The following is a 24,858-nucleotide window of genomic DNA, read 5'->3' on the forward strand; positions in this document are numbered from 1 at the left end:
TCCAATACTAAAAGACAGCTATTTCGTGTTCTTTTTAAAAGCAATGTGTTTTAAAGTGCCATGATTTGCATTTTGAGGTTTCTCCAGGATCTTGCAACTTACAGAATTAAATCTGGCATTTCCCCAGCCACTTTTCCATGCATCTTAAGATACCCCAAATAGTTGCAGCTGATTTAAAATTTGGTTAAAGCACATAAACTCTGCACACTATAATGTGTAAATTGTATTTGCAGAAATGCCTCTTTGTTTTTCTTCATGATCTGGTAAAAGGCTATCACAACTGATGTCTCTGGAGTAGACACAGTGCATGCTGGGTGGCGATAGGAAGGTTTTTTTCCTGAGGAAACACCATTGGCATTCAGAGAAAATTTTCACCTGTTTAGAATGAAAGTTTTATTTCCTCTGTTTACTTAATTTTAGCATCATGCTGGTAGTCCAAATGAGATGATTTGTTGTTTGTTGAAAATGATGACATGGAAGACCTCATCAAAACAAAGAGAGGAGAAAATTCTAACACTGAAAGTATTACAGGAAGATTAACAGATTAGACTAATGTTTCCATTTGAAACTTCAGATGAAAGTACTCTGCACTGGTGAGGCCACGCCTCGAATACTGTGTTCAGTTCTGGGCCCCTCACCGCAGGAAGGATGTTGAGGCTCTGGAGCAAGTCCAGAGAAGGGCAACAAAACTGGTGAAGGGGCTGGAGAACAAGTCTTATAAGCAGTGACTGAGGGAACTGGGGTTGTTTAGCCTGGAGAAGAGGAGGTTGAGGGGAGACCTTACTGCTCTCTACAGCTACCTAAAAGGAGGTTGCAGAAAAGTGGGTGTTGGTCTCTTCTCCCAAGTGATAGGTGATAGGACAAGAGGGAGTGGCTGCATCAGGGGAAGTTTAGAGTGGAAATTGAGAAAAATTTCTTCACAGAAAGGGTTATCAAGTATTGGAACAGGCTGCCCAGGGAGGTGATTGAGTCACCATCCCTGGAGGTGTTTAAAAAGTGGGTAGATGAGGTGCATGGGGACAAGTACACAGCAGTGGACAGGTACAGTTGGAGTTGATGATCCCTAGGGTCTTTTTCAACCTAATAGCTTTTGTCCATAAATATCTAAACTTAGTAACACATTTTTGCCTAACTACAAAACCCATCCTCCCTTCCCAGCTGCCAAAGCTCATGTCACACTAAGCTGGGATTCTCCCCATCTCAAGCATTTTTTCAGTTAAATTTTCTTTATTTTCCAGCTTGTACTACTCTTTCAATGACAGGAAATAATTCTCAAGTAGTTATTCAGAAGCCAAAGTCATCTTGAGCAAATTCTGCTCTCAATTGAAGACAAAGTAGAAGTGCAGAACATCAAGAATTTGCAGTAGATTGATAATACAGGAACAGAGTAGCTCATTCTGAAGTGTAATTACCTCTAAGAAGTATAAAACACGGGTAGAGAAAACTGAACATCATTATTTTGATGAAGTCAAATGCATTAGTTATTGTGACCTTTAGTAATTATTGTGATTTAATAAGTTACAATTATTTAGATATCTAACATCACAACTTATTTCTTATTTATCAATTTATTATTGCTGAGTTGCAATCCATCTGGTAGATAAGTGCAAAAGAGTCTATCAATATAACATATAGTGACAAATATAGCCTTTCTAGGAGAGAGAGCTCAAGGCTGATAGAAGAGGATGCCTGCTCAGGCTGTGGCACACAGCTTAGCTCCATGACAGCTGGTCAGCATTCAGAGCATCTGTCTATCAGAAAGGCAAGGCAGTTCCTAGCCTTTGATCATGGCATTCATACTTTAGATCCACTACTAAGCCAGCCTTTGTCTGAGAGGCTGCTGTTCCAGGAGAGCAGTGGGAGTTCTCTGATGACCTGCTTGGTGTCTGCTCAAACCACATCAGGTAGAGTCTAACAGACACCAGTACGGGAATCTCCACAGGCACAGCTTATTACTAGAGCTTTATGGGTTAGAGAAGAAAGGGGGAAAAGAGTGAATTTCCACTTCATCTCCTGTTTCAGATGGTTTTCTCTTAATGAAACAAAGAAAAAGAGAGAGAGAATTTTTAAGTGTTTGCATATGAATAATATCCAGTAATGTTAGGAAAGTCCCTAATACCTGGCGGTTTTGGGGGGACATTTTAGAACATCCCACTGTCAGAAGATTTTTTTTTTTTACATGACTCTCCTACATAAATGCACATCAGTGTATTTACACCAGTCACTGATTTCTCACCACAGCCTTATTATAAACTTATTATAAGCCTTATTATAAACTAGACTTTTTTCCTCTTTAATCAAGGTGCAGACAGATGAGCCAGGCTTAGCAACACAACTAACTGCCCCTGAAACAAGCCAGCCCTGTTCTCCCCTCTCCTCGCCGGCCTCTTCTGATTTCACATGCACTGGTCCTTAACAGCAAACTCGTCCTTTGATGAGCAGTTTCAGTCCACTGAGGAGAAGCCCATTCAGTGCAAAAGTGTGAGTGGTTTCCATCCCAGCTGACAACCTCGATTGGCTCAGTAAGGAGTCAGGCTGGCTCACTAAGGAGTCAGACTGGCATGAGACAGGGGCTGGCATGGCACAGCCAGGAGCACAACCATCTGTCCAGCAATTAAATTGCTCCAGCTGTTGCTGCTGAGCCCTACCATTACCTTACTTCTTCATGAAGCTCCACTTCACTCTTCACCTTTTACAGCAAGATTATAGCCTTTCTCCGCATTCCCATAGCCCCTTCCCGCAGTTACATCCTGATGCTATGCAGGGATAGCTTGGGAATATGCCAAATAAAGAGGACTACAGATATATTCCTGGACCTGAAGTTCAATTGTGCTGAAGGAAAAGTACAGGGAGAGCATGGTGACTACCCTTATAGTCAAGAAGCTGGCCTGGAGAAGCAAGTAGGGCAGATCTTTGGCACTATTGTTTGGAATGGAAATCAGCGGAGTACCCTTAGTGTTAAATTCCCCCTCACTGCCCAGCAAGAAGCAGGCAGGGAGGGAGTGCTTAGCACTCCATCTGAGACTTGGTGTGCCCTGGGTTCTACTACTCACTGCTTCTTTTTTTGTTTTTTTCTAGAAAAACTGCTAAAATCACAGTCTAGTTCATAACTTCTGTTCCTCAGGGTAACTAGTACAGATGATCACTGGAATAAAGTGCCACCCTTAATTGCTTTTAAAGAGATCAGAGGAAGCACAGTGCTGGGACTGCTTTGTGTGTGCACTGGTTGCACATGTGCTTTATTTATCCTGAGAAGACTTCAGAAACCCTAGAAACATTAGAAAGCTTAGTTTCATCGCCAACATGTCATGGCAGTCAAAGGTTCTCTAGAAGGGAACACTTTGTACATCAGTTATTTAGTTTTAAGAGTCCCGTCTCTTTCCCCTTAGTCCCCTGGGACCACAGCATGAGCAGCAGCATGGTATTTATTACCGAGCCACTTAAATGAAGTCTGTATTATTAAAATTACCATTTTAAAATACAGTATTTCTTTACCTTGCAATTGAATTAAAAACATTCTGTAAATAATCTTTCCTCTTTAATCAAGGTGCAGACAGATGAGCCAGGCTAAATAATCTTTCTAAATAATCTAAATAATAATAATAATAATAATCTAAATAATCTTTCTAAATAATCTAAATAATCTTTCTAAATGCAAAAGCACCTAGGAAATGATTCAGTTTTGACTGTCTAGTAAAAAGTGTTAGATATGTATGTTCACTGTCATAGTAACAGTTGGAATATATTCACATTTCTTTCCGATCTGTTCACAACCTTGTTCCTAATACAGCAATTTCAAAGGAATATACAGCATTGGTTTAAGTATACAAACTTATTGTGCCACATTCAGAGAACGCAAGAATAAATGAAGTTCTGAATGGCAGCAAAATATGGTGAGAATAAAAACTAATCAGAAAGAGGGGAAAATAGAGCAAATCCGAAAGTGGAAAACGTATGGGAGAAGAAATGTACTGGATTCATCCTAAAGAATCGCTGAAAACTGTATGAGCGCTGAATAAAGAGCATCTGAATGAATGAGACATGAATACTGAATAAAAGACATGAAAGATATTGAGAAACACTGAACAAATAATTCACCATGAAAGATACTGCTTGAGAGTACTCAATCATTCCAATCTGATAAATACAGCACAAACCAATATTTGTTCAAATTGTGCCTAGTCCTCAGTTACGCATCAGCAATTCTGCACCTTACTTATGGTGATGTAAAAATAGAGACTTTTTTTACTCTGGCTTGGGGCAAGAGTTGCTTCTTCCTTCATCTTAGGCACATTATTTGTTGAAGGAGGAAAATTGTTCATAGACATTAAAATTTAAGTCTTCTGCTTTTTGCTGAGAAGGCTTTTTTGCTTGCATCATTACTGTATTCATATGCTTACATTTCTTTGTTGGCAGAAGAGCTACATGCTAACAGCAGCATCCTATTGAAAATGGAAGACATGATAAAATCGTGCACAGAATAGACTGACAGGAAAGCCCTTTCAAAACAGCTGTGTTAGCAGTGGAACAATCTGATCTTTGAATGATGTACATCTCGGAGTTGTGTCTTTTTTGGCTGCTGGATGAGGGAAAGGCTGTGGATGTGGTCTTCCTGGACTTCAGCAAAGCCTTTGACACAGTTTCTCACAGCATTCTGCTTGAGAAACTGTCAGCCTCTGGCCTGGACAGGCGCACACTCTTCTGGGTGGAAAACCGTTTGGGATGGCCGGACCCAGAGAGTGGTGGGAAATGGTGTGAAATCCAGTTGGAGGCCAGTGACAAGTGGGGTTCCCCAGGGCTCAGTGCTGGGTCCAGCCCTGTTCAATGTCTTCATCAATGACCTGGATGAAGGCATCGAGTGCACCCTTAGCAAGTTTGTGGACGACACTAAGCTGGGTGGAAGTGTCGATCTGCTGGAGGGTAGGGAGGCTCTGCAAAGGGATCTGAACAGGCTGGACTGCTGGTCTGAGACCAATGGCATGAGGTTTAACAAGGCCAAATGCCGGGTCCTGCACTTGGGGCGCAACAACCCTATGCAGTGCTACAGACTAGGAGAAGTCTGTCTAGAAAGCTGCCTGGAGGAGAGGGACCTGGGTGTGTTGGTTGACAGCCGACTGAATATGAGCCAGCAGTGTGCCCAGGTGGCCAAGAAGGCCAATGGCATCTTGGCTTGTATCAGAAACGGCGTGACCAGCAGGTCCGGGGAGGTTATCCTCCCTCTGTACTCGGCACTGGTGAGACCGCTCCTCGAATCCTGTGTTCAGTTCTGGGCCCCTCACCATAAGAAGGATGTTGAGGCTCTGGAGTGAGTCCAGAGAAGAGCAACAAAGCTGGTGAAGGGGCTGGAGAACAGGCCTTATGAGGAGCGACTGAGAGAGCTGGCGTTGTTTAGCCTGGAGAAGAGGAGGCTGAGGGGAGACCTCATTGCTCTCTACAACTACCTGAAAGGAGGTTGTAGAGAGGAGGGTGCTGGCCTCTTCTTCCAAGTGACAGGGGACAGGACAAGAGGGAATGGGCTCAAGCTCCGCCAGGGGAGGTTTAGGCTAGACGTTAGGAAAAAATTCTTTACAGAAAGGGTCATTGGGCACTGGAACAGGCTGCCCAGGGAGGTGGTTGAGTCACCTTCCCTGGAGGTGTTTAAGGCACGGGTGGATGAGGTGCTGAGGGATATGGTTTAGTGTTTGATAGGAATGGTTGGACTCGATGATCCGGTGGGTCTCTTCCAACCTGGTTATTCTGTGATTCTGTGATTTATGATTTCTGTAGAACGTTGGTAAGAATATTTTATGACAATGGCACTAACTGATGCTGCACTGCACAGCTGATCCAGCGCTAAGAAAGGTTGAGGGCAGTAAGAGAATCTTTTCCATCCTCCCCAAGCTTTAAGTCATAAACACTGAAACACATTGTTTGTGATTTCCAGAGGGACACCATGTATTCTGAATTTTTAAAAACTGTATTTGCTTATGCTTCCAGGGCAAATATCATGGTAGTCCCATGCATATAGCAGTAATCATCTCAAACTGTTTAAGAGAAGAAAGAAGAATATTGGCTGCAGCTAGCATGCCTGTACAGGTAATGAATTACATTTCATTAATCTGCTCCACGTTAATCTGCTCACATGCTTTTAGGACCAAATCTTGTCCTCTCATTCCACTTGTGCACATAGGCATTGCCAAATGTTGCCCTTTAAACTCGTATTTGAACTTCATTAGTGGCTCTGCTGCTGCAAATATTACTATAAGTGACCTCTGTATTGCAGCTAATCTTCAAAGACTTTAATCTGTAGGAAAGGCTTCAAAGAGATTATTCTTTGCAAAACAGATGTATGTATTTTAAATTATGCAATGCATTAATTCATATTAATTATGCAACGCAAAAGATATTCTATCTGATACATTGCAAAGGCTTTGATAGTTTTTATGTTGTTTGAAGAAAGAAGCTTTAAAATATAAATCTTAGTTTGGGGAAATTGTTACATGGTTAAAACAGAGAATTTTGAAGTCAAACATGTTCTTTTTAATCCCCTGTGGATGTAGTACATATTCTTATATGAGTATCACGACATAGGGCTTTTTTAGAAATCTAATAATCTATGTTTCAGTTTCTTTAATTTACTGAAAGTTTAGTGTTTCCACAACCTTTCACCTTTAGGATTTCAAAGTTAAAGCAGCACATTTTTTGAATCTGTAGAACTAAATATATTTGCCTGTTACACCAGTTCCATCTGGTCGAAGACATTCCCTCTATGCTGGAACATGAAGACATTCCCTCTCTATGCTGGAACTTGCAGTATAGGTACTATCACTCGTTGTTATTATTACTCATCCACCTGTTTTCTGTTGATTGTGTTCCAGGGACCACTGGAAAAGTCTCTGCAGAGCTCTGTGGTTTCAGAACGGCAGCGAAATGTGGAACACAAAGTGTCAGCCATCAAGAACAGTGCTCAGGTATTTTTTGTCCTGTTTGCTTCTTACACAGCTATGATTTTCATACAGACATACCTGAAATATCTTTAACCTGGGTAGCACAAATACTTCTGCTAACCAGCTGCACCAACCATTTTCTATTATTCTGAGGACCTCAGCCCAGATTCAAGACATACCTGGATCCTCAGATATTTACAGCTGCTCTAGGTTCAATGTGAGAGCTCCCTATTTTCTAGCTATCACAATCATCTCTATGTAAGTGGCAGGCAAGCCGCTTGGTGTGGTAAGAACATACCATCTGCGTCAAAAAAAAAGATGTGAGATTCAGTAAATGTATTTCTGCATCTGCTCTTTTAGATGCGTCAGCAGTTTAGCCTCTGTGACCTCTGAGTCACATACCAAGATCCTTGTAAAGCTGAGGGCTACATGACATAATCACACGTTTTGCTGACATGACGGGCGAAGAACACTGGGAGCTGATGGTAACAGTTGTCCAGGAGTTTCCCATACCATGGCAGAGCAGAGCTGGCCCAAGCCAAACCTGTAGCTATATCCCATAGAGGCCTTGAAAGCCCAGTTAGTTCAGGTCAGTTCAATTCAGTTCAAAGGAGGATGAAGATTCAGATTACCCGCTCCGTTTGTGTTATCCTAGCCCCACTTTCAGCTTTGCAGCAGTCTCAATGCTCTCTATATTCTGCTTAAGTGCAACTCTCTTGGTATAGTGGATAAAGGTGCTAGCAGCCTTCTCTCATTACTGTCTCCCTATATGGGAAAGAAGAGTTAGAAAGAGAAAACTCTTAAAAGGATAAAACTAGCTTTAGAAGAGTGTGATACTAAATCTCTATGTATAAAGTTAAACGATAAGAGTTGCAGAGCAAAAGCAGAGAAAACAGCCTACCATGCTGCTCCTTCTGCCCGTGTTGGGGATGTGCAGCCATCCCTGAAACATCAGTGAAAATGAGAACAATTTCTAGATACAAGAATGTTTTTGTAGGTAGTTAGGTTGAACACAGAAATCAGCCAGCTCCTTGTGTATGTAATTTCATACCTTACACATATAATTTAAAAGTTTAGTCTCCAAAACAAAGAGGAAACCAAAATGGATAATTCTGCATGTCCTAATTCAGCAAATGAGGTTTGTATTTTCACAGGCACTTAATATGCATATCTCAGGGAACTAAAAAGGATTATTTATGAGTTGTTGGCAGAATCAAAGCTTCCTATAAACAGCACAGAAAGTAAAACAGATGATCTCCTACAGTTTTATTTTCCTTCTTTTGATGTGCCTTTTTCTGAATTATCATTGTTTGTTTACTAGAAAACATCTTCTAAACTTTTTGCAGTACATATGAAAACAAACCCTTGCTAAAAGCCAAAGCAGTAAAAATGTTTCATTTTTTACCCAAATTCTTAAGTAATTCCTCTAAATGAAGTCTCTGAGCTTTGCTTCTGTCTTTGGCTCCACCTCTCTTGGCTTTGCACAGCCTATTCCAATTTCCATTGAAGGCAATGCAAAATTATCCATTTACCCTGCTTTAAAGTTCCAGGAGGTGTGTTGCTTTATTGGCATAATAATTTCAGTTTAGCTCAGGCTTTCATTCTTTCTACTACTTCATTGAACTAGCAAATTGAACCACAAGAAGTGGTTAAGCTCTATCAACTGCTATTTGACTGTGGGAGAGAGGATAATAGTTGGCTCTCTGAACGAGTACAATAAATCTGTAGTTATGAATGCGCATTTATAATTCAATTGTCTTTTTTAAAGTTTATAAGTTACTAAACCAGAGTTCTCAGAACTGCTTAGGGATTTTCAAATTATAGGAAAGAAAAATACTACATTATGCACTTTTCCATTACAAAATAAATTCCTTTTTATGTCACTGTGAACACCCAAATAATCTTACTTTGTCTTTTCACTGGGAAAGATGACTGACCAAGATGTCAAATACTTGGAAGACTTGCAGGAGGAATTTGACTTCAGGTATAAAACAATACAAAGTTTAGGTAAGCGTTTTTATAATAATTCTTAGATTCACTAGGAAATGGCTAATTCTTCAGCTAGACCGCAGTATCGGGGAGTTTGTGCATTACCCAGATAATACATGCAAAACATTAAAAAATGGATTTTTAGTTTACATAAAGCATAATGACTCTTTCGAGATTAAGAGGCTAAACAGGATCTCATCAAGCAAGTATATTTATTTTCTGTAGTGAAGCTGCATAATGACATGGAAAGCAGTAGTTTTATGAATTTAAATAACCTATTTCAATTTCCTTACCTTTGACATGGCCTTTCCTTGGCACGATGGGGAAGAGGCTCTTGTTTCCCACAGTGGAGTTGTTCAAAACTGATTTTTTAGCCTCTAACTTGGCTTTCTGTTCTTTTTTGATCACAGTGGTGATAAACAGCTGGTAAGGACTCTGAATGCATGTTTGACCAGCCTGTGATAGTTGAGATCTGCACACAGCAACAATCTTTGCATGATCTCTTTCAGAAAAGAAACTGAGGTCCACTTGTGTCTGCTCAGATGTCTTCATATTATCTTCCTTTGAACAAGCAAGCCTGCACCACTTGCTGAATAAAACGTGCTTACATATAAATGACTTTCAGGGCTTAAAATTTCCCTGTGTGAACAAATGCTCTACACTAGCACAGCCAGCTTGCAGTACCTTATAATGAATGTGAGAGATGGCTGTGGCTGAGATGAAAATCTGTTCCTTGTCTGCCTCTACTGAAACATCATGGCAGATGTAATGAGAAGATGTTAGTCCAGAGCTTCACAGAGACACAGTTGGCACCAATTTCTTTTTTGAAGGTAGCATGAAAGATGCAAGAAGAGCAAAAGGTGGGGAAGGGGAGGACAAGGGGAAGAGCTGAGTATGAAAGAGCATGTAGCAAGCTTGGGGAAACTTGAAACTCTTGCATGATCAGAGAAGCAAAAAAGTTATGGAGAGAGGGAAATACCCAGTGATCAGTACTCCTTTGCTGCAGAAATCCCCACAGCAATGAATACTCTGTCTCTGTTTCAAATACCTAACCTCTGGTCTCTCATCCAGACATGTAATTCCCATCAAGTCCAAAGAGCTTTAGTCTAACTGCTAATGCCATGAGCATATTTCAGTAGTGTACGTAATACAGAAGTATGTACATGACTAATAAAATTTATAGACTTCTAAGGATCATCTATATATTTTTTGTCTTCTTCTGTTTCATACATGCATCTGATGAGTGGAGTCATAAAACCATATCTTAACCTTGTTCTAACGTTAGTCCATTCAAATGAAACACAGTATTACATAGTGGTAATGTCTGCAGTTTATTTATTCACTAGTGCATGCTGCAGTCTGGTGGTGGAATTTTTCCCTCCTCCCCTTATAGGCATGCACGTGCATGCCCACCCTATTTATACTGACTTTTTCATCCCCCTGCAGAGCAGAGTGACAAAAACAGTGCCCTCATTAAACAGGAAATGTTGGCGTTGCAGGCAATGCTCAATACATTAGACTACAAGAGAAAGGTGAGTGACGTGTTTTGTCAGGAATTCAATCAAGGATATGGCTCTTTTTACCTCAGAAGGGAGGTGAAGGCATTACTTCACAGGACCTCTTATGTACTCTGCTGAACAGATTATTTAGTCGGCAATATATACCTTTTACAATAAGCAGAAAGTATTGTAATCTAGTAAGTAAATGTAATCTAGTAAACCCTTCCCTCAAAGAAACAAAAACACAAAAAAAAACCCCAAAATGAAACTAAAAACAAAACTAATAATAAAAACTAATTAAAAAACATTAAAAATAAAAAAGACAAAAATAAAAAAATAAATAAAAGAAAAAAACCCAAGAAAAGCCCAACAACCCATCAATGGTACCTTACTCTGTTCAGTTACTGAGACTTGCAAGTATGACAAATTTACAAATTTGGTGATATGACCACTTCTTTACTGGCACAGAAAAGAATACATTTAGGCAATTTGTTTGAGTTCACGTGCCTTTTATGGATAAAAACAAGAAAGCAAAACCCCCAGTGCACTCGTTATGATACAAAACAAAAGAAGGACTTTTTGATGTTGACAGTACTTGTAGATGTCAACTCCTTGGAGGTGTTGTGCCCACAAAGAACGCAACTATCCTCCTTCTCACCCTCTCAAAAAAAGAAGTTATACTGAGGAAGAGTTCATAGAGATTCAGGATAAATTTCAAGTACAATGGGTCGTGAATCCAGTCACATATGAATTACAGAGACTAAAGCTGTAGGGGTTAAATATGGTTATTTTCAAAGATACTGAAAGAAATGTAATCAGCACTTTTATGATAATCGCTGAATTTTGTGGCTGTTCCTTGTGGTGGGTTCGTGACACCTTTACTATTTTACAGGAAGTACTCAGTAAAATAGGGCGTGTGATTCATGAAATCGATATTCTCATGAGCAATATGCTGACTGAAGAGCTGCTAGACTGGAAGAGACGGCAGCAGATTGCCTGCATTGGCGGCCCTCTCCACGGTGGGCTTGATCAGCTCCAGAACTGGTAAACTTGCCTCGAGCTCGTGTTTCTACTGAAAACCACAGGAAGTCTGCTGCACATGAAATGATCTTTCCTTTAGATCAGTTACCTTGCAGCAGCGGCAAATTCATTGGCAGTTAAGCAAGTAAATAACTAAAAATACTATTTGTGTTCGTGGACAACATCTGCTGTTCAGGATTAACAACATTACAATGAACTGCTGAGCCTGAGCCGCAGCAGTTACTCATTTTTTGGTTTGACATTTGTTCCAGATGCATGATACGTACCCACTTGGGAGTTTTGCATGAGTAAAAACTGTGTTGACTGAGTTTGTCGTGGAGGACAGTGGGAGTTTTGTCTAGGCAGGAGCTGGGTAGACACTTTATGCTTTGACTCACTAGGTATGTCACTCCTCCAGACTTAAAACTACACAGGAATTGAATGGCAGTAGTCTTTGTGCTGGCAACTCTAAAGGTGATTGCAAACAAAAAGAAAATAGTATCAAGTTTAGGAAGATAATGCAGCCAGAGAATGTCAATGTCCTGGTCTTTTCTTTCCCATCAAACTTCTGTGGAAAAGGTAAAGTAAAAGTAAGAAGGAAAAAGGAAGGAAAACAACCAAGAGCATTTTGTTTGAAGAAAGAAGGGTTTTTTGCCTTTTTTGTGTTTTTCGGGTTTTTTCCACTAAGCATTTTTTTTTTTTTTCTAATGGAGATGTTAAGAATAGCTTAAAAAGAAGTGATTTTATATACACGTACCTATTAAATTGTTAGCAAGCATGTTTGGATTTTATTTTCCTTATTGTTTTTACACTGCCTTAGTCTGGGTAACTTGCTCATTTCCTATAATTATTATCCTTTTAAAGTGTACATTTTGCAAAACTACTGAATTGTAGGAAATAATTTAACATGGCACAAGTGCCCTGCAGGTAAAACATCAGGACATGTATCTGTTTCTCCCAAATTATGACAGACAGTGTTGCATTGCAGTTGATGAGGCATGTTGTGTAAATATCTGTTTTTTGAAAATAAGGTAGGTAATTTGCCTGATATATTTATATATTCCCATAAACAAAAGATGAATGGATGCGAGTTTACATAAAGTTAGAAAGCAACATTTGATACCGATTCTGATTTCCCTAAACAGTAACTTCAGTAGCAATTTTATGTTCTAAGAAATGGTTTACACGAAAGATTGCAAACGTATTTTGTCTTGCTGTAGTTTTACGCTGCTGGCAGAGAGTCTCTTTCAAGTTAGAAGGCAACTAGAAAAACTGGACGAACTGTTGACCCGACTGACTTACGACGGTGACCCTATCCCAGTGCAAAGGCCTCAGCTGCTGGAAAAAGTCAGCTTTCTGGTCTACAATCTTTTCCGGAAGTGCGTAAGCAACTGCCAACGTACATAACTTTTCCTTAACTGATACAAATTTATTGGCAACAATGAGACCATATCATTAAGAAGAAAAAGAAATGAGTATCCAAGGATCTTAAAGACCAAGTTTCCAATATAAAAAGTATGTACAGGTGTCATCAAAACTCCTAGAAGCTGAAAGCGTGTAGCAGTTAAGGGATTATGATTAAGCTCTGACCCTAGATGAATACACAAAATCTGTTTATTTCAATAGGAGTCAAGTACATACTGCTGAGAAAAGTTGTGGTGGGTTTTATATCATTTTGGTTTTTTAAGTAAAGGTGCTTATTTGTTCCTTCTCTTCTCTCTTCCCACAAAAACATTCTTTCACCCCACCTCGGTCATCCTTCTCGTAAGATATAAAATAGTATCCTAATTGCTTTTGCCTTCTCTACCGGCTATACTAGAGATACACCACAAGTGACAATCTGAAAGCAAAACATGGTCAGTTGTTATTTTTAGTGAATTTTTGTGCTCTCTTTTATGGTTCTGGCTAGAGTCTTGGTCTTCCCTCTATCAGCCTGGTATTTTAGGACTATGGAATTTGTATTGTATTGATTTTTAATGTATTCCAAATATCTGTTGCTTATGGGAACAATTCAACTAGATCATTTTGAGAACCAAGTGTTGCAATATGCCTACTTCAGCATCTGTAGAGAAATAAGTTTCTAAGATACTAGCACTTCCCCCCCAATACAGTTGGTTTTTTATGCATGTTCCTAACAATCTGTTTGTTTCACTTCTTTTCACACAGTTCATTTGTGGTTGAAAGGCAGCCCTGCATGCCCACACATCCCCAGAGGCCAATGGTTCTTAAAACGTTAATACAGTTCACTGTTAAATTAAGGTAAGGAAAGGAAAACTGACATAAAGTCCTTCATTTGTATACTGCATTTTATCCTAGGAGAATCCAGAAAGCAAAGCAGACCAACTTCTGTTAGAGATCGTTTTGACTCTAGGGAGGGTTTTTTGGAATGGGGATAGAAAGGCCACAGAATCTGTCCCTTGTATAAGTGGCAATAAAGCATAAATCAATGTGAGGAAGACTGTGGCCAACAGTCAGTACCTTCATGATTCTGTATGCTTGGAATTCTTCATTTAATGACTTTGCAAACCAATTAAATAATGATCCACATCATACAAGCCAACATAAGAATACTCAGAGCCACTTTTGTGGGTAGGAAAGAGAAAAGTCTGTATTTGGGGGGACGGTTCTGGTGAATCAATGATAAGTTCTTTGTCTCCCACAAACTCCTTGCCTGGCTTCGTGAAAAGGATGTAGACTGGAGAGGAACTCACCTCTCATTTCCACCTCACAGCAAAAAGAATGCAGAGAAGGTTGTGTGTGTGGAAAGTGTGCATGAAAGAAAGTACACGTAAACCTACAGTGCAGTCACAGATTATACAGATCCATGTCTTAATTACTTCTTTGTTATCTCTCCATCCATTCCCTCAAACACATGCTAATTTTTCACATACTTGCAGGAGGGTGGAACACCTCCACTGGAACAGCTCAGCTCCATTTTCTGAGTATACAGACCTGTAAATTGTGATATAATCCTAGATGCCTAATCTGTTTTCAGATTATAACCATTTCAAATACTTTAGTGTAGAGCTACTGGTGTCTAATATTTTCCGGTAAGAAATTTATTCTGTTAATATTGACTTTTACATTTTCTGTTTTGAAGGTTGCTAATTAAATTGCCAGAGCTGAATTACCAGATCAGAGTGAGAGCAACTATTGACAAGTAAGAAACTTTAAAGTGAAGATATCTTCTCTCTCCCTACAGACATAACACAGGTTTCTCAATTGCTACCCTGTCTGCTTTAGAAGTTGCTCTAAAATGGAGAACAATCAAACCAACCAACTAAAAAAAAAAAATAAATTCCAAGTTAAAACTTCAGAGTAATGCTTTTCTTTTTTTAATGTTGAAGGTTTCTATGTCTTTTTAAGAAAAAGCTGCTATGTCTAACTGATACTTTCAAATTGGAAGCAAGATTTCCATGTAAGATTTGTGTCAGGAATCAGATAAAAGTCATTAGTCTGAAACAGTAGCATCACATAAAAACTTTAAATGGTATTTATAGAATTGTTAGCTTTGAAATACCACTTATCTCTGCTTGTGCTAATAGGTCCAGTACCTTCAGTGCAGCTGCTCCAAGTAGTACACGAGCTCTTGCTTAAAAAGCTAGTGCTGCAATTAGTAAATATGGCAGGTCACAGAGTTTTACCCTGGCCCAAAACTATGACTGCTACATAAACTCCTCCTTTCAGAACCTCTCTCTAGATTGTTTTTATGAAAACAGTGTTAATGCTGCCTGGAGTATTTCTGTTTGAGTAGATGCATCTTCTCTCAGCAAAGTAAGTTATCTTGAGGAACACCCAGTACTGTAGAGCAAGCTTGGTTACAGATAGATCAGAACACCCTGGTGTGATGAAACATAGGGCAGAAGACTTGATGTCAAGGTATGATTTCAAAGTAAGCAAAGAAGATCAGAGTCCTCACCACCCACCATCCCCAGGTACCAGCTACCTCCCTTCCTCTGGCTGTTGTGCTTCCACAGGTCCCTAAAAACCACCTTGACTGGCCCAAAAGAAGGAAGGAAAACACTCATTGAGGAAGGAGCAGGAGAGAAGCCACGACTGTTTCTCTCAAAAGCTGCGTACTGTCCAATTCACTGCTGTGTACACGTTCCACCAGTATACTATGAGCTATGTCCACAGGCTTGTACTGTCTCAGAATTCAGGCAGGCAATTAGATAGTACTGCAGCTTTCAATACCTGCATATCATTCCAGTAGCAGGAAAACAACTAGATAAAAATATACTGCTTGCATCTGGCTGGGCAAAAAGTCTAATTGGACAGCACAAATTTCAGTTCAAAAACTGCAGTTATATTGGCAAGACAAGTTAACTTTGACAAGGCAAAGTCTGCTGTCATAAGATATATTTCTCAGTACAAGTTATGGCTTACAATTTTACTGATTCACAACCTGTTCCCTCCCCCTACCCCTCTTCTGTTTTAGGAATGTTTCAACTCTAAGGTAAGGAAACAAAATATTAGATTTCTTAAATTATCCAATACCATAATATTTGAGTACGTAAGTGTGATATCCTCCATAGTAATCGTAGATTCGTTCTGTGTGGAACGCATGTGAAAGCAATGAACATGGATGAATCTGCAAACGGAAGCCTGTCGGTAGAATTCCGACATTTGGTAAGTTTGACTGCTTTGTCCTGTCATGCTCCTCTGGTAAAGAAATAAAAGATTCTCTAAAAATTACACAATGAGAAGTGCATTACTACCAAGTCTACACTCATTTTCCTTATACACAAACTTTACTCTAAGAACCTCTTTATACTGTTCCATAGTTTATCCATTCCATAAAATAAGACTATATATGATGAAGCAAATCCTAATGAACACCAGAAAAATAAAAGACTATTCATACTGAATTATACAGCTTCTCAGAAACTGTCTTCTTTAAAAAACACATAAACAAAGCAAAAAACCAAGACACACCACCATTGTCTAGGTTAAACATAAAATTGAATGCTTTAGATCAGCTGAAATTAATGCCTATGATAATTGTCTTCTGAGAGACTATAGTACTGCTTCTGTAACTTCTCTAGTATCCCAGTGACTCATGCTTTCTGACCAGACTCCCTCAACTATAGGATTTTTTTAGCTTAACCAGAGATGCAGTGCATCAGTGTAGTTTTGCAAACTGAGGTGGAGATTGATGGTCTTTAGTTCTTTTTTGTCTTATACATTTTGCAAGAACTCTAATTAATGATTTGTTGCATTAATATAGTTTCTTAAAAAAATATTTAAAAATACCAAAAGACTATTCACAGAATAGACTTTCCAAGGCATAATGTCAGAGCCTTCATTGCAGCCTATTTGTATATTGTAAATAAAACCTTGTTGCACTAAAAACGTCATAATTACAAATTATGTTCTGTATGTGTACTTCTGTCTATGGTTTCCTTAGCACATAAATATTGTTTTGCTTTATACAGCAACCCAAAGAAATGAAATCAAGTGCTGGAAGCAAAGGAAATGAGGTTTGGGCATTTATTTTACAAGTTACTTTTGATTACTTTCTCACAATTATTTCAGATTGGATTTTATTACAAAGAGTAATCATATGTTGCTAGATTTTTAAATAGATATTATCCTTATAACAAGTACAGGGCCCAGTTATCATATGATAGTATAATGAGAAATTTTCAGAACTACTTGTAGAAATTTTAATTACATGCCTTAAATTTGTATATTCAAAAAGTTATGATAGAAGGCAGGAAGTAATAATCTGAATGTATGCATTCCTCTTGAATGGCCATCTATTTGGTCATTCACATTTTGATAAAAATAAGCTTTTTAAATTTTTGCTGTAACAATTTTTCCTGTAGGAATGGTTCTTTAAATATATTTTCTGTTGGCCAAGTTAACAGCTGAAGTAAGAGTATAAAAAAAAGTGTGCTTAGTTTACCAATATTCATCTAAATGCAGTGGTAGGTGCCCCTCCTGTGGTGACACTGTACTATGAGGACTTACCTCTAACAAACCAGCAGGTATGTGGCAGCACGTAGATTTCGGAAACAAGCACATACCACCTGCCACATAGGGTGAACAGGTACTGCAAATGCCTGCTTCCTAGAGAAGAGCTTACACATTCTTGCTTTGCGGAGAACAGAAATTAGTAGCATTAACATCGGTGCTAATCCGTACGTAGAACTCTGTGCCCCTACATCCACCTCCTCCATCCTACAGAGCACTCCCTCCATTCCTGTGTTACCCTCCAGCAACCCTCACATCCAAGCCACCACCCTGTGTTTGTTCCCCTGCCCAGCAACTCACCATCCACACTGCTCTGTTCTACACCCAGTTTGTCTGCTCTGGCTTCCTACTAACTGTGATTCCCTGAAGTGCTCTTGGTCTCACGGACAAAATCAGAATCACGGGCTGCTGCCTCCATCTGTCCACCCTCTGCATCACTGGCAGCAGGGGAGAAGGCAGGATTGCCTCATCCCGCAACTAAAGGTGGGAGGCAAAGAGGGGAAAATTGCGAGCACACACAAATTCTAGGCTGGCCATGGATCATCACCATAAATTTAGCATTGCTATTTAGCAGATAAATCTCTGACTGAAGCAAGAGGCAGAAGCTTGCAGCAAATGACACAGCCTGTGACAATGCTACCAGAACAATTAGTGGCTCCCAAGGTAGCTGAAATCGTAAGATGCTTCTATGAATGCCTCTGCTTGCCTAGGAAGTGAAATTGCCTCTAACAGTTTAAAGGTATCTCAACATCAGAGTAACCTTTTTTGCATGGCAGAAGTGCTGAGGATAAAGTTGTATTAGCAAGTTTCAAAATAAATATAAAATAATTTTAAAAATCACCTCTATCACAGTCCAAATAGGTGTAGTTATACATGTATAGAAGTTTTTACAAGAAGTGTTTTAATACAAAGTGAAGGTGGAATCAGCATGGAGAATTTTAACCAAAAACCTAAAGCAGAAGATACTTGTGCGTGCTTCACATGGTGTTTCTGAACGGAATAACTTGCAACCTGATTAGCAATACTGAAACTCCAGCCTCACCTCCCAGTTACTTTGCTACTTACAACATCATTTGCATGGAGACAAGAAAATGCAAAACTGTAGGTGTAAAATTGTTGGTGCTTTAATTTTTGGTAACATTTTACTCCCACTTTCACACATTATGCCTTTATAGCTATATAAAATAGAGGGCTGTGGAGAATTAGGACAGCTGAGCTGTGATATGGCTCACTGCTAACCGATTTCCTCAACCAGAGATTTCCTTGGTGAAATCACAGTCTGTGAAATAATTATTAGCATGAACAAGGTTTTTTTTTTGATTAACAATGACTATAAAAACTTGGTTTGTTTATAGGATGTTTAGTAAGCCAAGAGTATAGTTGTTAGGTATGACTTGCCTCTTAAAAAACCAAAAGTCAAAGCTCTCTATATTTGATATTTGTCCTTACATGAAGATAGGCCTTTTTGCCTGAATGATTTATCCATAATAAAAAACAAAGTTTTTTCAGACTCGTGACAGAGAGGAGAGGTAAGAGGAGTTTCATCAACCATTTTCAACTTTGTGTGAGCAATACAGGTTGAGCTAGATCAATTCTAGCTGTATTAAAATATACTAGCTCATTTGATAGTTGAATATTTCACATAAAAGCCTTCACTTCCAAACAGGGTTTTCCCTTTGCAAGGCAAGTTTACTATTCAAATGCCTGAGGATCTCCTGTGGTGTCAACCTCTCATTTATATAGTATCTTTTGTTGCAGCGTCCTGTATGAGGCACTTCCCCAAGGAATAGTTTTATTTTACATTGACTGAAAGAGAGTATTTCAGTAAATGGAAATATTTTGATTTGGGATTTTTTTTCTTTTGTAAAAAGTATGACAAAACAAATATGTGATGGAAGAAAAAAAACCAGACAAAACCAGAAAGCGACAAATAGATTTTTATACTTTGAATTTTGGGGATGGAAACATATTTCAAAAGATGATTCCCAAGTGGGAGAGATTCTTTACCAGACTATGCTGGTTTGTAACAAATCAAAACACTTGTAGTACAAACTTTAGTCAATCACCATGAGCAAATTTCATTTATTTTTTTTCTGTCCAAGAAGATCCAGGATTTTTTAACATGAGATTTACTTTGGATTAATGATTTTGGTTTCTGCACCTTCAACTAGTACTGTCTAACTGGGCTTACAACAAACTGAAGATGAGGGCGTACTTGTCATTAAAGCTGTGGCTTTTTGTTTTTTTTTTCTAATTTGCTTCTTCTTGATTTTTAACACCTCTATTTAAATTGGAACTGTGAGTGTGTAAAGAAACTTTAGGAAAAGTTGGAGACAGTCTTTATCTGAGACAAAGAATAATCCATTAAATTATTGCTTATGGACACTGTTTAAAAGCAACATTTTAAACACATTGGAAGAAAAGCTAAAATTTAAAAGTGTTGCTTTAAGAGTGTCAAGGCCTTTTTTAAATTCATCAGGAAAACATACCAGTTCTGACCTAATTTAATGTCAGCATTTCACAAACAGGTTTTTTGCTTCACCTGCGTGTTCACAGTTTTCTAACTTGCTCACTTCCCCAGGGCCCTCACATGGTGACCGAGGAACTGCACTCTATCAGCTTTGAAACACAAGTCTGCCTGTATGGACTGACTATCAATTTGGAAGTAAGTATTGCAGCCAGATTTTCGGGGGCGAGAATAAAAAGTATTTTCCAGCAGATGACATGAGAACAACCATGTGGGGCCAGACCAGAGGTCCATCTACCCTAGATTTTGTCTTCAGCAGTAACTGTAAGCAGACAACATTTCCAGAACTTCTGGACAGAAAGAAGTACACATAGGTTTACAGTACCATTTTTAGCCCTTCTCTTCAGAAGTTCAAATACTGGCCCTCACAGTAATTCTGTTACACTATGCAAAGGTAATACCTCTTACTAAGCAAAGACTGTTGGATCCATTGAAGTCAGTGGCAAAATCCATTTACAAAATCCATATTCAGTGGCAAGCACATCCCTCTTAGGCATTATAAATTCACATATTAGAGAAAGTATATGCAAGCCTTAAGTTAAAGACATCCTCATGTGCTTAAAATGGACATTTAGAACCTCTTCTAGTGGTAAGAACCACTGTGAATCACTCTTCTAACTGCAGGCTGCCATTTCCATTGTCGTGCAGCTACAGCTAGGCTTTCTGTCTCAGTCCAGCTAGCCTGAGTCCTTAACACCCTCTGAGGCACCATTCTCTCTTAAAATGCAAGCTAGACACCAGTTGCCAACAGCTGGTCCTGCTTCGAAGGCTGAAGATAAGTGTTTTGAGGAGTGGAAGAATGAAAGAGGGAAGAAGAGGGAGCTAAAAGAAAACAAAGCATAACACACCACTAACACTTTCCTTAGCAGCGTTTACATACTACATTCATTCTGTCCACCAGACCAGCTCTTTGCCTGTGGTGATGATCTCCAATGTCAGCCAACTACCCAACGCATGGGCTTCTATTATTTGGTACAATCTATCAACCAATGATCCTCAGGTAGGTCTTCAGTCTGCAAGTACTGACTTCTTGCATTTTCACATTTCTATTATTTGGTTACCAAATATATTCATTATGAGAAGGGCATGTTTCCCTCTTTAACTGGCCTTGTTTTTCTCATGTACACTGTCATCAACACCATACTTTAATGTTGTTTGCTTTACCTTTTATTCCCTGCCCAGATCTCATATTCACACTTAGTCTTCCTTTTTTGTAGTAGTTAAACTAAGGAAACATGATAGCCCTTCTCCACAGCTATTTTAGTTTGAATTTGTCTTTTTGGATGCAGTTTTATTACTGGTACTAGTCAAAACTGTCAAAGTAGGTCTATAGGTGGGTCTATACTGAACTTAAGTGCTGCTTTCCCTCATGCATTTTATAGGATCTAGTGCTTCCTATGGAGAAGATCATAACTGTCAAGTAGCACCTTCTACTGGCTCTAACTATGAGCAAAAGCAGAACCTTTCTTTCTCAGGCTCCTGCCAGATCAGCGCATATTTTACGTTCAGTCACTGTTACTGTGTTTGCAGACTGTAGAATGGTGCTGCCGATAACTCTCAGGCTTTCAGCCAGGGATTAGTTGCAGTCGCATAGATGTTTGGAGGAGAGAAAGGGTAAGATAGTTTACCATGGAGTGTGCACAGCAGGCCAGCTGACCAGCAGCCTGGACTTCGTTATCACTTTGTAATACTCCAAAGATTCTTCTGCACAGTCATCAGTATGTTCATTACATGCACAGTCCAGAAATCAAAGTAAAAAATTAGAAACTAAGATAAGCCAAATAATTCAACAATATATTGTTATACGAGTACATAATGGTTTGGGATTTCCATGCACCAAACATTACAGGGAGAGTATCTACATGTACTAGATAGACTTTAGGCATATTTTGACTGTCTTAACTTATGATACTATGAGACGCTTAGCAAGGTATTTTATCATCCAATGTGCACACAGATTCTCATTCTCTCTATGAGTCCTCTCTCTTCCCTCCCCTTGCAGCTCTGCCCAGGCACCCAAGTGGACCTTGCTGGGTGGCTGCAGGTCGGGGGGGGGCAATTATTAACACCAGTGTGTTCCCTGCATATCCCTCTCTTCTAACACTGCTGGATTCTGTTTGGGTAATTGCAGCCTTCTTTTACAGCCTGTAGAATATTTCATGGTTGCTAACTGTTGCTAACTAATTCTCTTACAGAATTTGTCTTTCTTCAACAATCCCCCTGCTGCCACTTTAAGTCAGCTCTTAGAAGTACTGAGCTGGCAATTTTCATCATATGTCGGACGCGGACTCAATTCTGAGCAGCTCAACATGCTGGCAGAGAAACTTACAGGTAAGATTGTAGAAATATACAGGTTTTATTTGCTTTTGGGCTTATGTATTTGATAGTCACAAGTAATGACCTTAAGCATGACCTCCACTTCCAGAGCTGACTTCAAAAATGCCACAATGACATTTTTTACCTTGAAAGAAAAGCACACATCAGCTTATCCTTACCACAGAGTGATTTAACTTCTAAACTTCCAGGATACTAAACTGAAGAAAGAGGGCATCAGAGTCACACTAAGCTGTGATGTTACTTTGTTTTCGTAGCAAGAAATTATCTCATGCATCTGAAATCAAAAGGAAGTCTACTTGCTTGCTTATGGGGTTTATGGGTTTTGTTTCACTTTAAGTACCCATTCTTGTGGGTATATTTAATTCTGTGACCCATCCTTCCCTAGCGACAGCACAGCAAAGAAGCCCTGTAACATCAATGAGATGAACTATTGAACACTTATATCTCACTGCATCCCAGAAGGGAGAGGCCGTAGGGAAAGCTTGCAGAAGAAAAGAAATTCTTATCTGTTTATGGTGAAGAAAAAGTTATAAAATGTATTGTGAGCTGAAACTCCAAGCTGAGGGTGAAACGATACCTCTACTGTTGGACGAGAACAAAGGCATTTGTGAAAGACAGAGGAACCTTTACTATTATTGCTTTCAAAGCCGGGAAGGGAAGACTGGTTTCTGTGGATAGCAGTCACTATTTTTCTGATGGTTTCTTGGAGAGTTCTTGCTTAGTGGAGATAGTGGAGCTGAGAAGCACCATTCTAATCAGCAAGAGTCATTGAAAGAAAAAATAAATTGTCTTATAAAATGGAAGCTCAAGTGTGAGGGAAGGCCAAGAGAAGTAACACGGGCTAAAAACTGAAAGTGACCACACAGTATTGCAGAAACAAATTTATTTAGGTAAATATTACCAAAACTGCAATTATCTGCTGCTTCAATAGTATACTGAAAAAATTATTTACAGCCCCTTAGCACGACCCTATCAATCCCACTCCAAGTCTGAATGTACTATTGTCCTCCCACCAATTACAGTTATCAACCTGTATCTATTTTAAAGCTTCAGAATTGCTTTTTTTTCCCCTCTCAGGACAACAAGTCAATTACAGTGATTATCAACTATCCTGGGCAAAGTTCTGCAAGGTATGGTCCTGAAAGTAAAACTCGACTCTTCTTTCTCTTTAGGCTTGTGCATATGCCTAACTGTTTCTTCAGTGGTACTAGATAAGTTTACCACTTGCAATATACGGGACTTGTATGCCAGCAAAATCACATTAATTGTAAAAATTTAAATAGAAAAATTATATTTCCAGAGATTTAAAGCCTGGGCTAAGAAATGTACTTAGTTATATTGCTACAGAGATCAGAAACTCTCATTGCACTTTATATATTCCTGTAAGTGATCAACAGATTGTGCTATCAAAGCATACATTTTTCATAAAGCATACAGTAAATTTTTGCAGCTGTGATCTAAATTATTTTAAGTCAGTCGATATATCCAGTAACTTTGATGAGGAATGGAAAAGTTATTGAGAAAGACAGGTTATCTAATTTGATTCATACTACTTACGTTATTTAAACATGTTTAGAACCTTGGAAAGAAGTTCAACATTCTCATCACCAATACTCTCAAAAAGTAATTTCATATCCAGGAAGCAATAACAAATATGACTACTTTTTTCCTTGAAAAATGAGGTGCTTCCAGTGCATGTCTTAACAATCAATCCTTCCCATGGCAGGCTGAGAGAGAATCATCACTCAAAACAACAGTTCAGATTTGTTATTCTCACTTGAACAAATTAGATTATTCTTAAGCAACTAAGATAATCATGTTGTGGATTTTGAGTAACAACACTCTCACAATTCTCTTCTTCTGTGTGTTGGTTTTGTTGGTGTTTTGTGTCTTTTTTTTAATCATTAGGAACATTTGCCTGGAAAGTCTTTTACCTTTTGGGTTTGGCTTGAAGCAATCCTGGACTTAATTAAAAAACACATTCTTCCTCTTTGGATTGATGGGTGAGCAACTGTACTTTGATGTCTCTCTGCTTTGTCTTTTTTTCTTTACTAATCTCAGTTTTAGCTACGCAGAAGAGATTTTGTTAGAAGTTTAGTACTTCTGTCTCCCTCTTCCCATTTATACCTCTGAAATTTTTGCCAATGGGGAACACCACTGAATCTCTTAGAAATGCAGGTTTAGATCTGTTTATCATCAGCTCTGTCAGTGTACAGTCAAGTGCTATGAGAAATGTTATCATGCCATGGTACTTTGTGCTTAGTGCCGTTCTCTACATGTAACTCCCGTGTCATAGTCTCAAGACCTTATAAGGCTTTAGTAACCAGACTTTGAACAGCTATATAAAGTTTAGCCAGATGCATTGCACAGATTGAAGTCTCTATTTTTTTCCAAAAGCAAACCCATGATTTCCTGTTACACTTCAGGTATGTGATGGGATTTGTGAGCAAAGAGAAGGAACGAATTTTGCTCAAAGACAAGACACCAGGAACATTTTTATTAAGGTTTAGTGAAAGCAATCTGGGTGGAATTACCTTCACTTGGGTGGATCAGTTAGAAAATGGTGAGTATAAACTTTTAAAAA

At 38.9% G+C, this 24,858-nt stretch overlaps 1 protein-coding gene across 5 annotated transcripts in view; it reads left to right on the top strand.

Moving 5' to 3' along the window:
- STAT4 (signal transducer and activator of transcription 4) overlaps positions 1–24,858 on the top strand; it is a 44,304-nt gene that overhangs the window by 12,859 nt on the left and 6,587 nt on the right. For 4 of the 5 annotated variants that reach the window (XM_069860726.1, XM_069860730.1, XM_069860731.1 and 1 more), the window contains exons 4-20: positions 5,977–6,075; positions 6,858–6,950; positions 8,855–8,933; positions 10,362–10,447; positions 11,307–11,458; positions 12,655–12,813; positions 13,601–13,693; positions 14,535–14,594; positions 15,873–15,890; positions 15,970–16,063; positions 16,870–16,914; positions 19,992–20,075; positions 20,839–20,937; positions 22,133–22,268; positions 23,352–23,404; positions 24,183–24,277; positions 24,701–24,837. In XM_069860726.1, coding sequence (XP_069716827.1) covers positions 5,977–6,075; positions 6,858–6,950; positions 8,855–8,933; positions 10,362–10,447; positions 11,307–11,458; positions 12,655–12,813; positions 13,601–13,693; positions 14,535–14,594; positions 15,873–15,890; positions 15,970–16,063; positions 16,870–16,914; positions 19,992–20,075; positions 20,839–20,937; positions 22,133–22,268; positions 23,352–23,404; positions 24,183–24,277; positions 24,701–24,837 — 1,582 coding nt within the window. The remainder of the gene's footprint in view (positions 1–5,976; positions 6,076–6,857; positions 6,951–8,854; positions 8,934–10,361; positions 10,448–11,306; positions 11,459–12,654; positions 12,814–13,600; positions 13,694–14,534; positions 14,595–15,872; positions 15,891–15,969; positions 16,064–16,869; positions 16,915–19,991; positions 20,076–20,838; positions 20,938–22,132; positions 22,269–23,351; positions 23,405–24,182; positions 24,278–24,700; positions 24,838–24,858) is intronic. The other variant, XM_069860729.1, reaches the window with a different exon arrangement.

The sequence above is a fragment of the Phaenicophaeus curvirostris genome, chromosome 7, assembly GCF_032191515.1.
Source record: "Phaenicophaeus curvirostris isolate KB17595 chromosome 7, BPBGC_Pcur_1.0, whole genome shotgun sequence".
Taxonomy (NCBI): domain Eukaryota; kingdom Metazoa; phylum Chordata; class Aves; order Cuculiformes; family Cuculidae; genus Phaenicophaeus; species Phaenicophaeus curvirostris.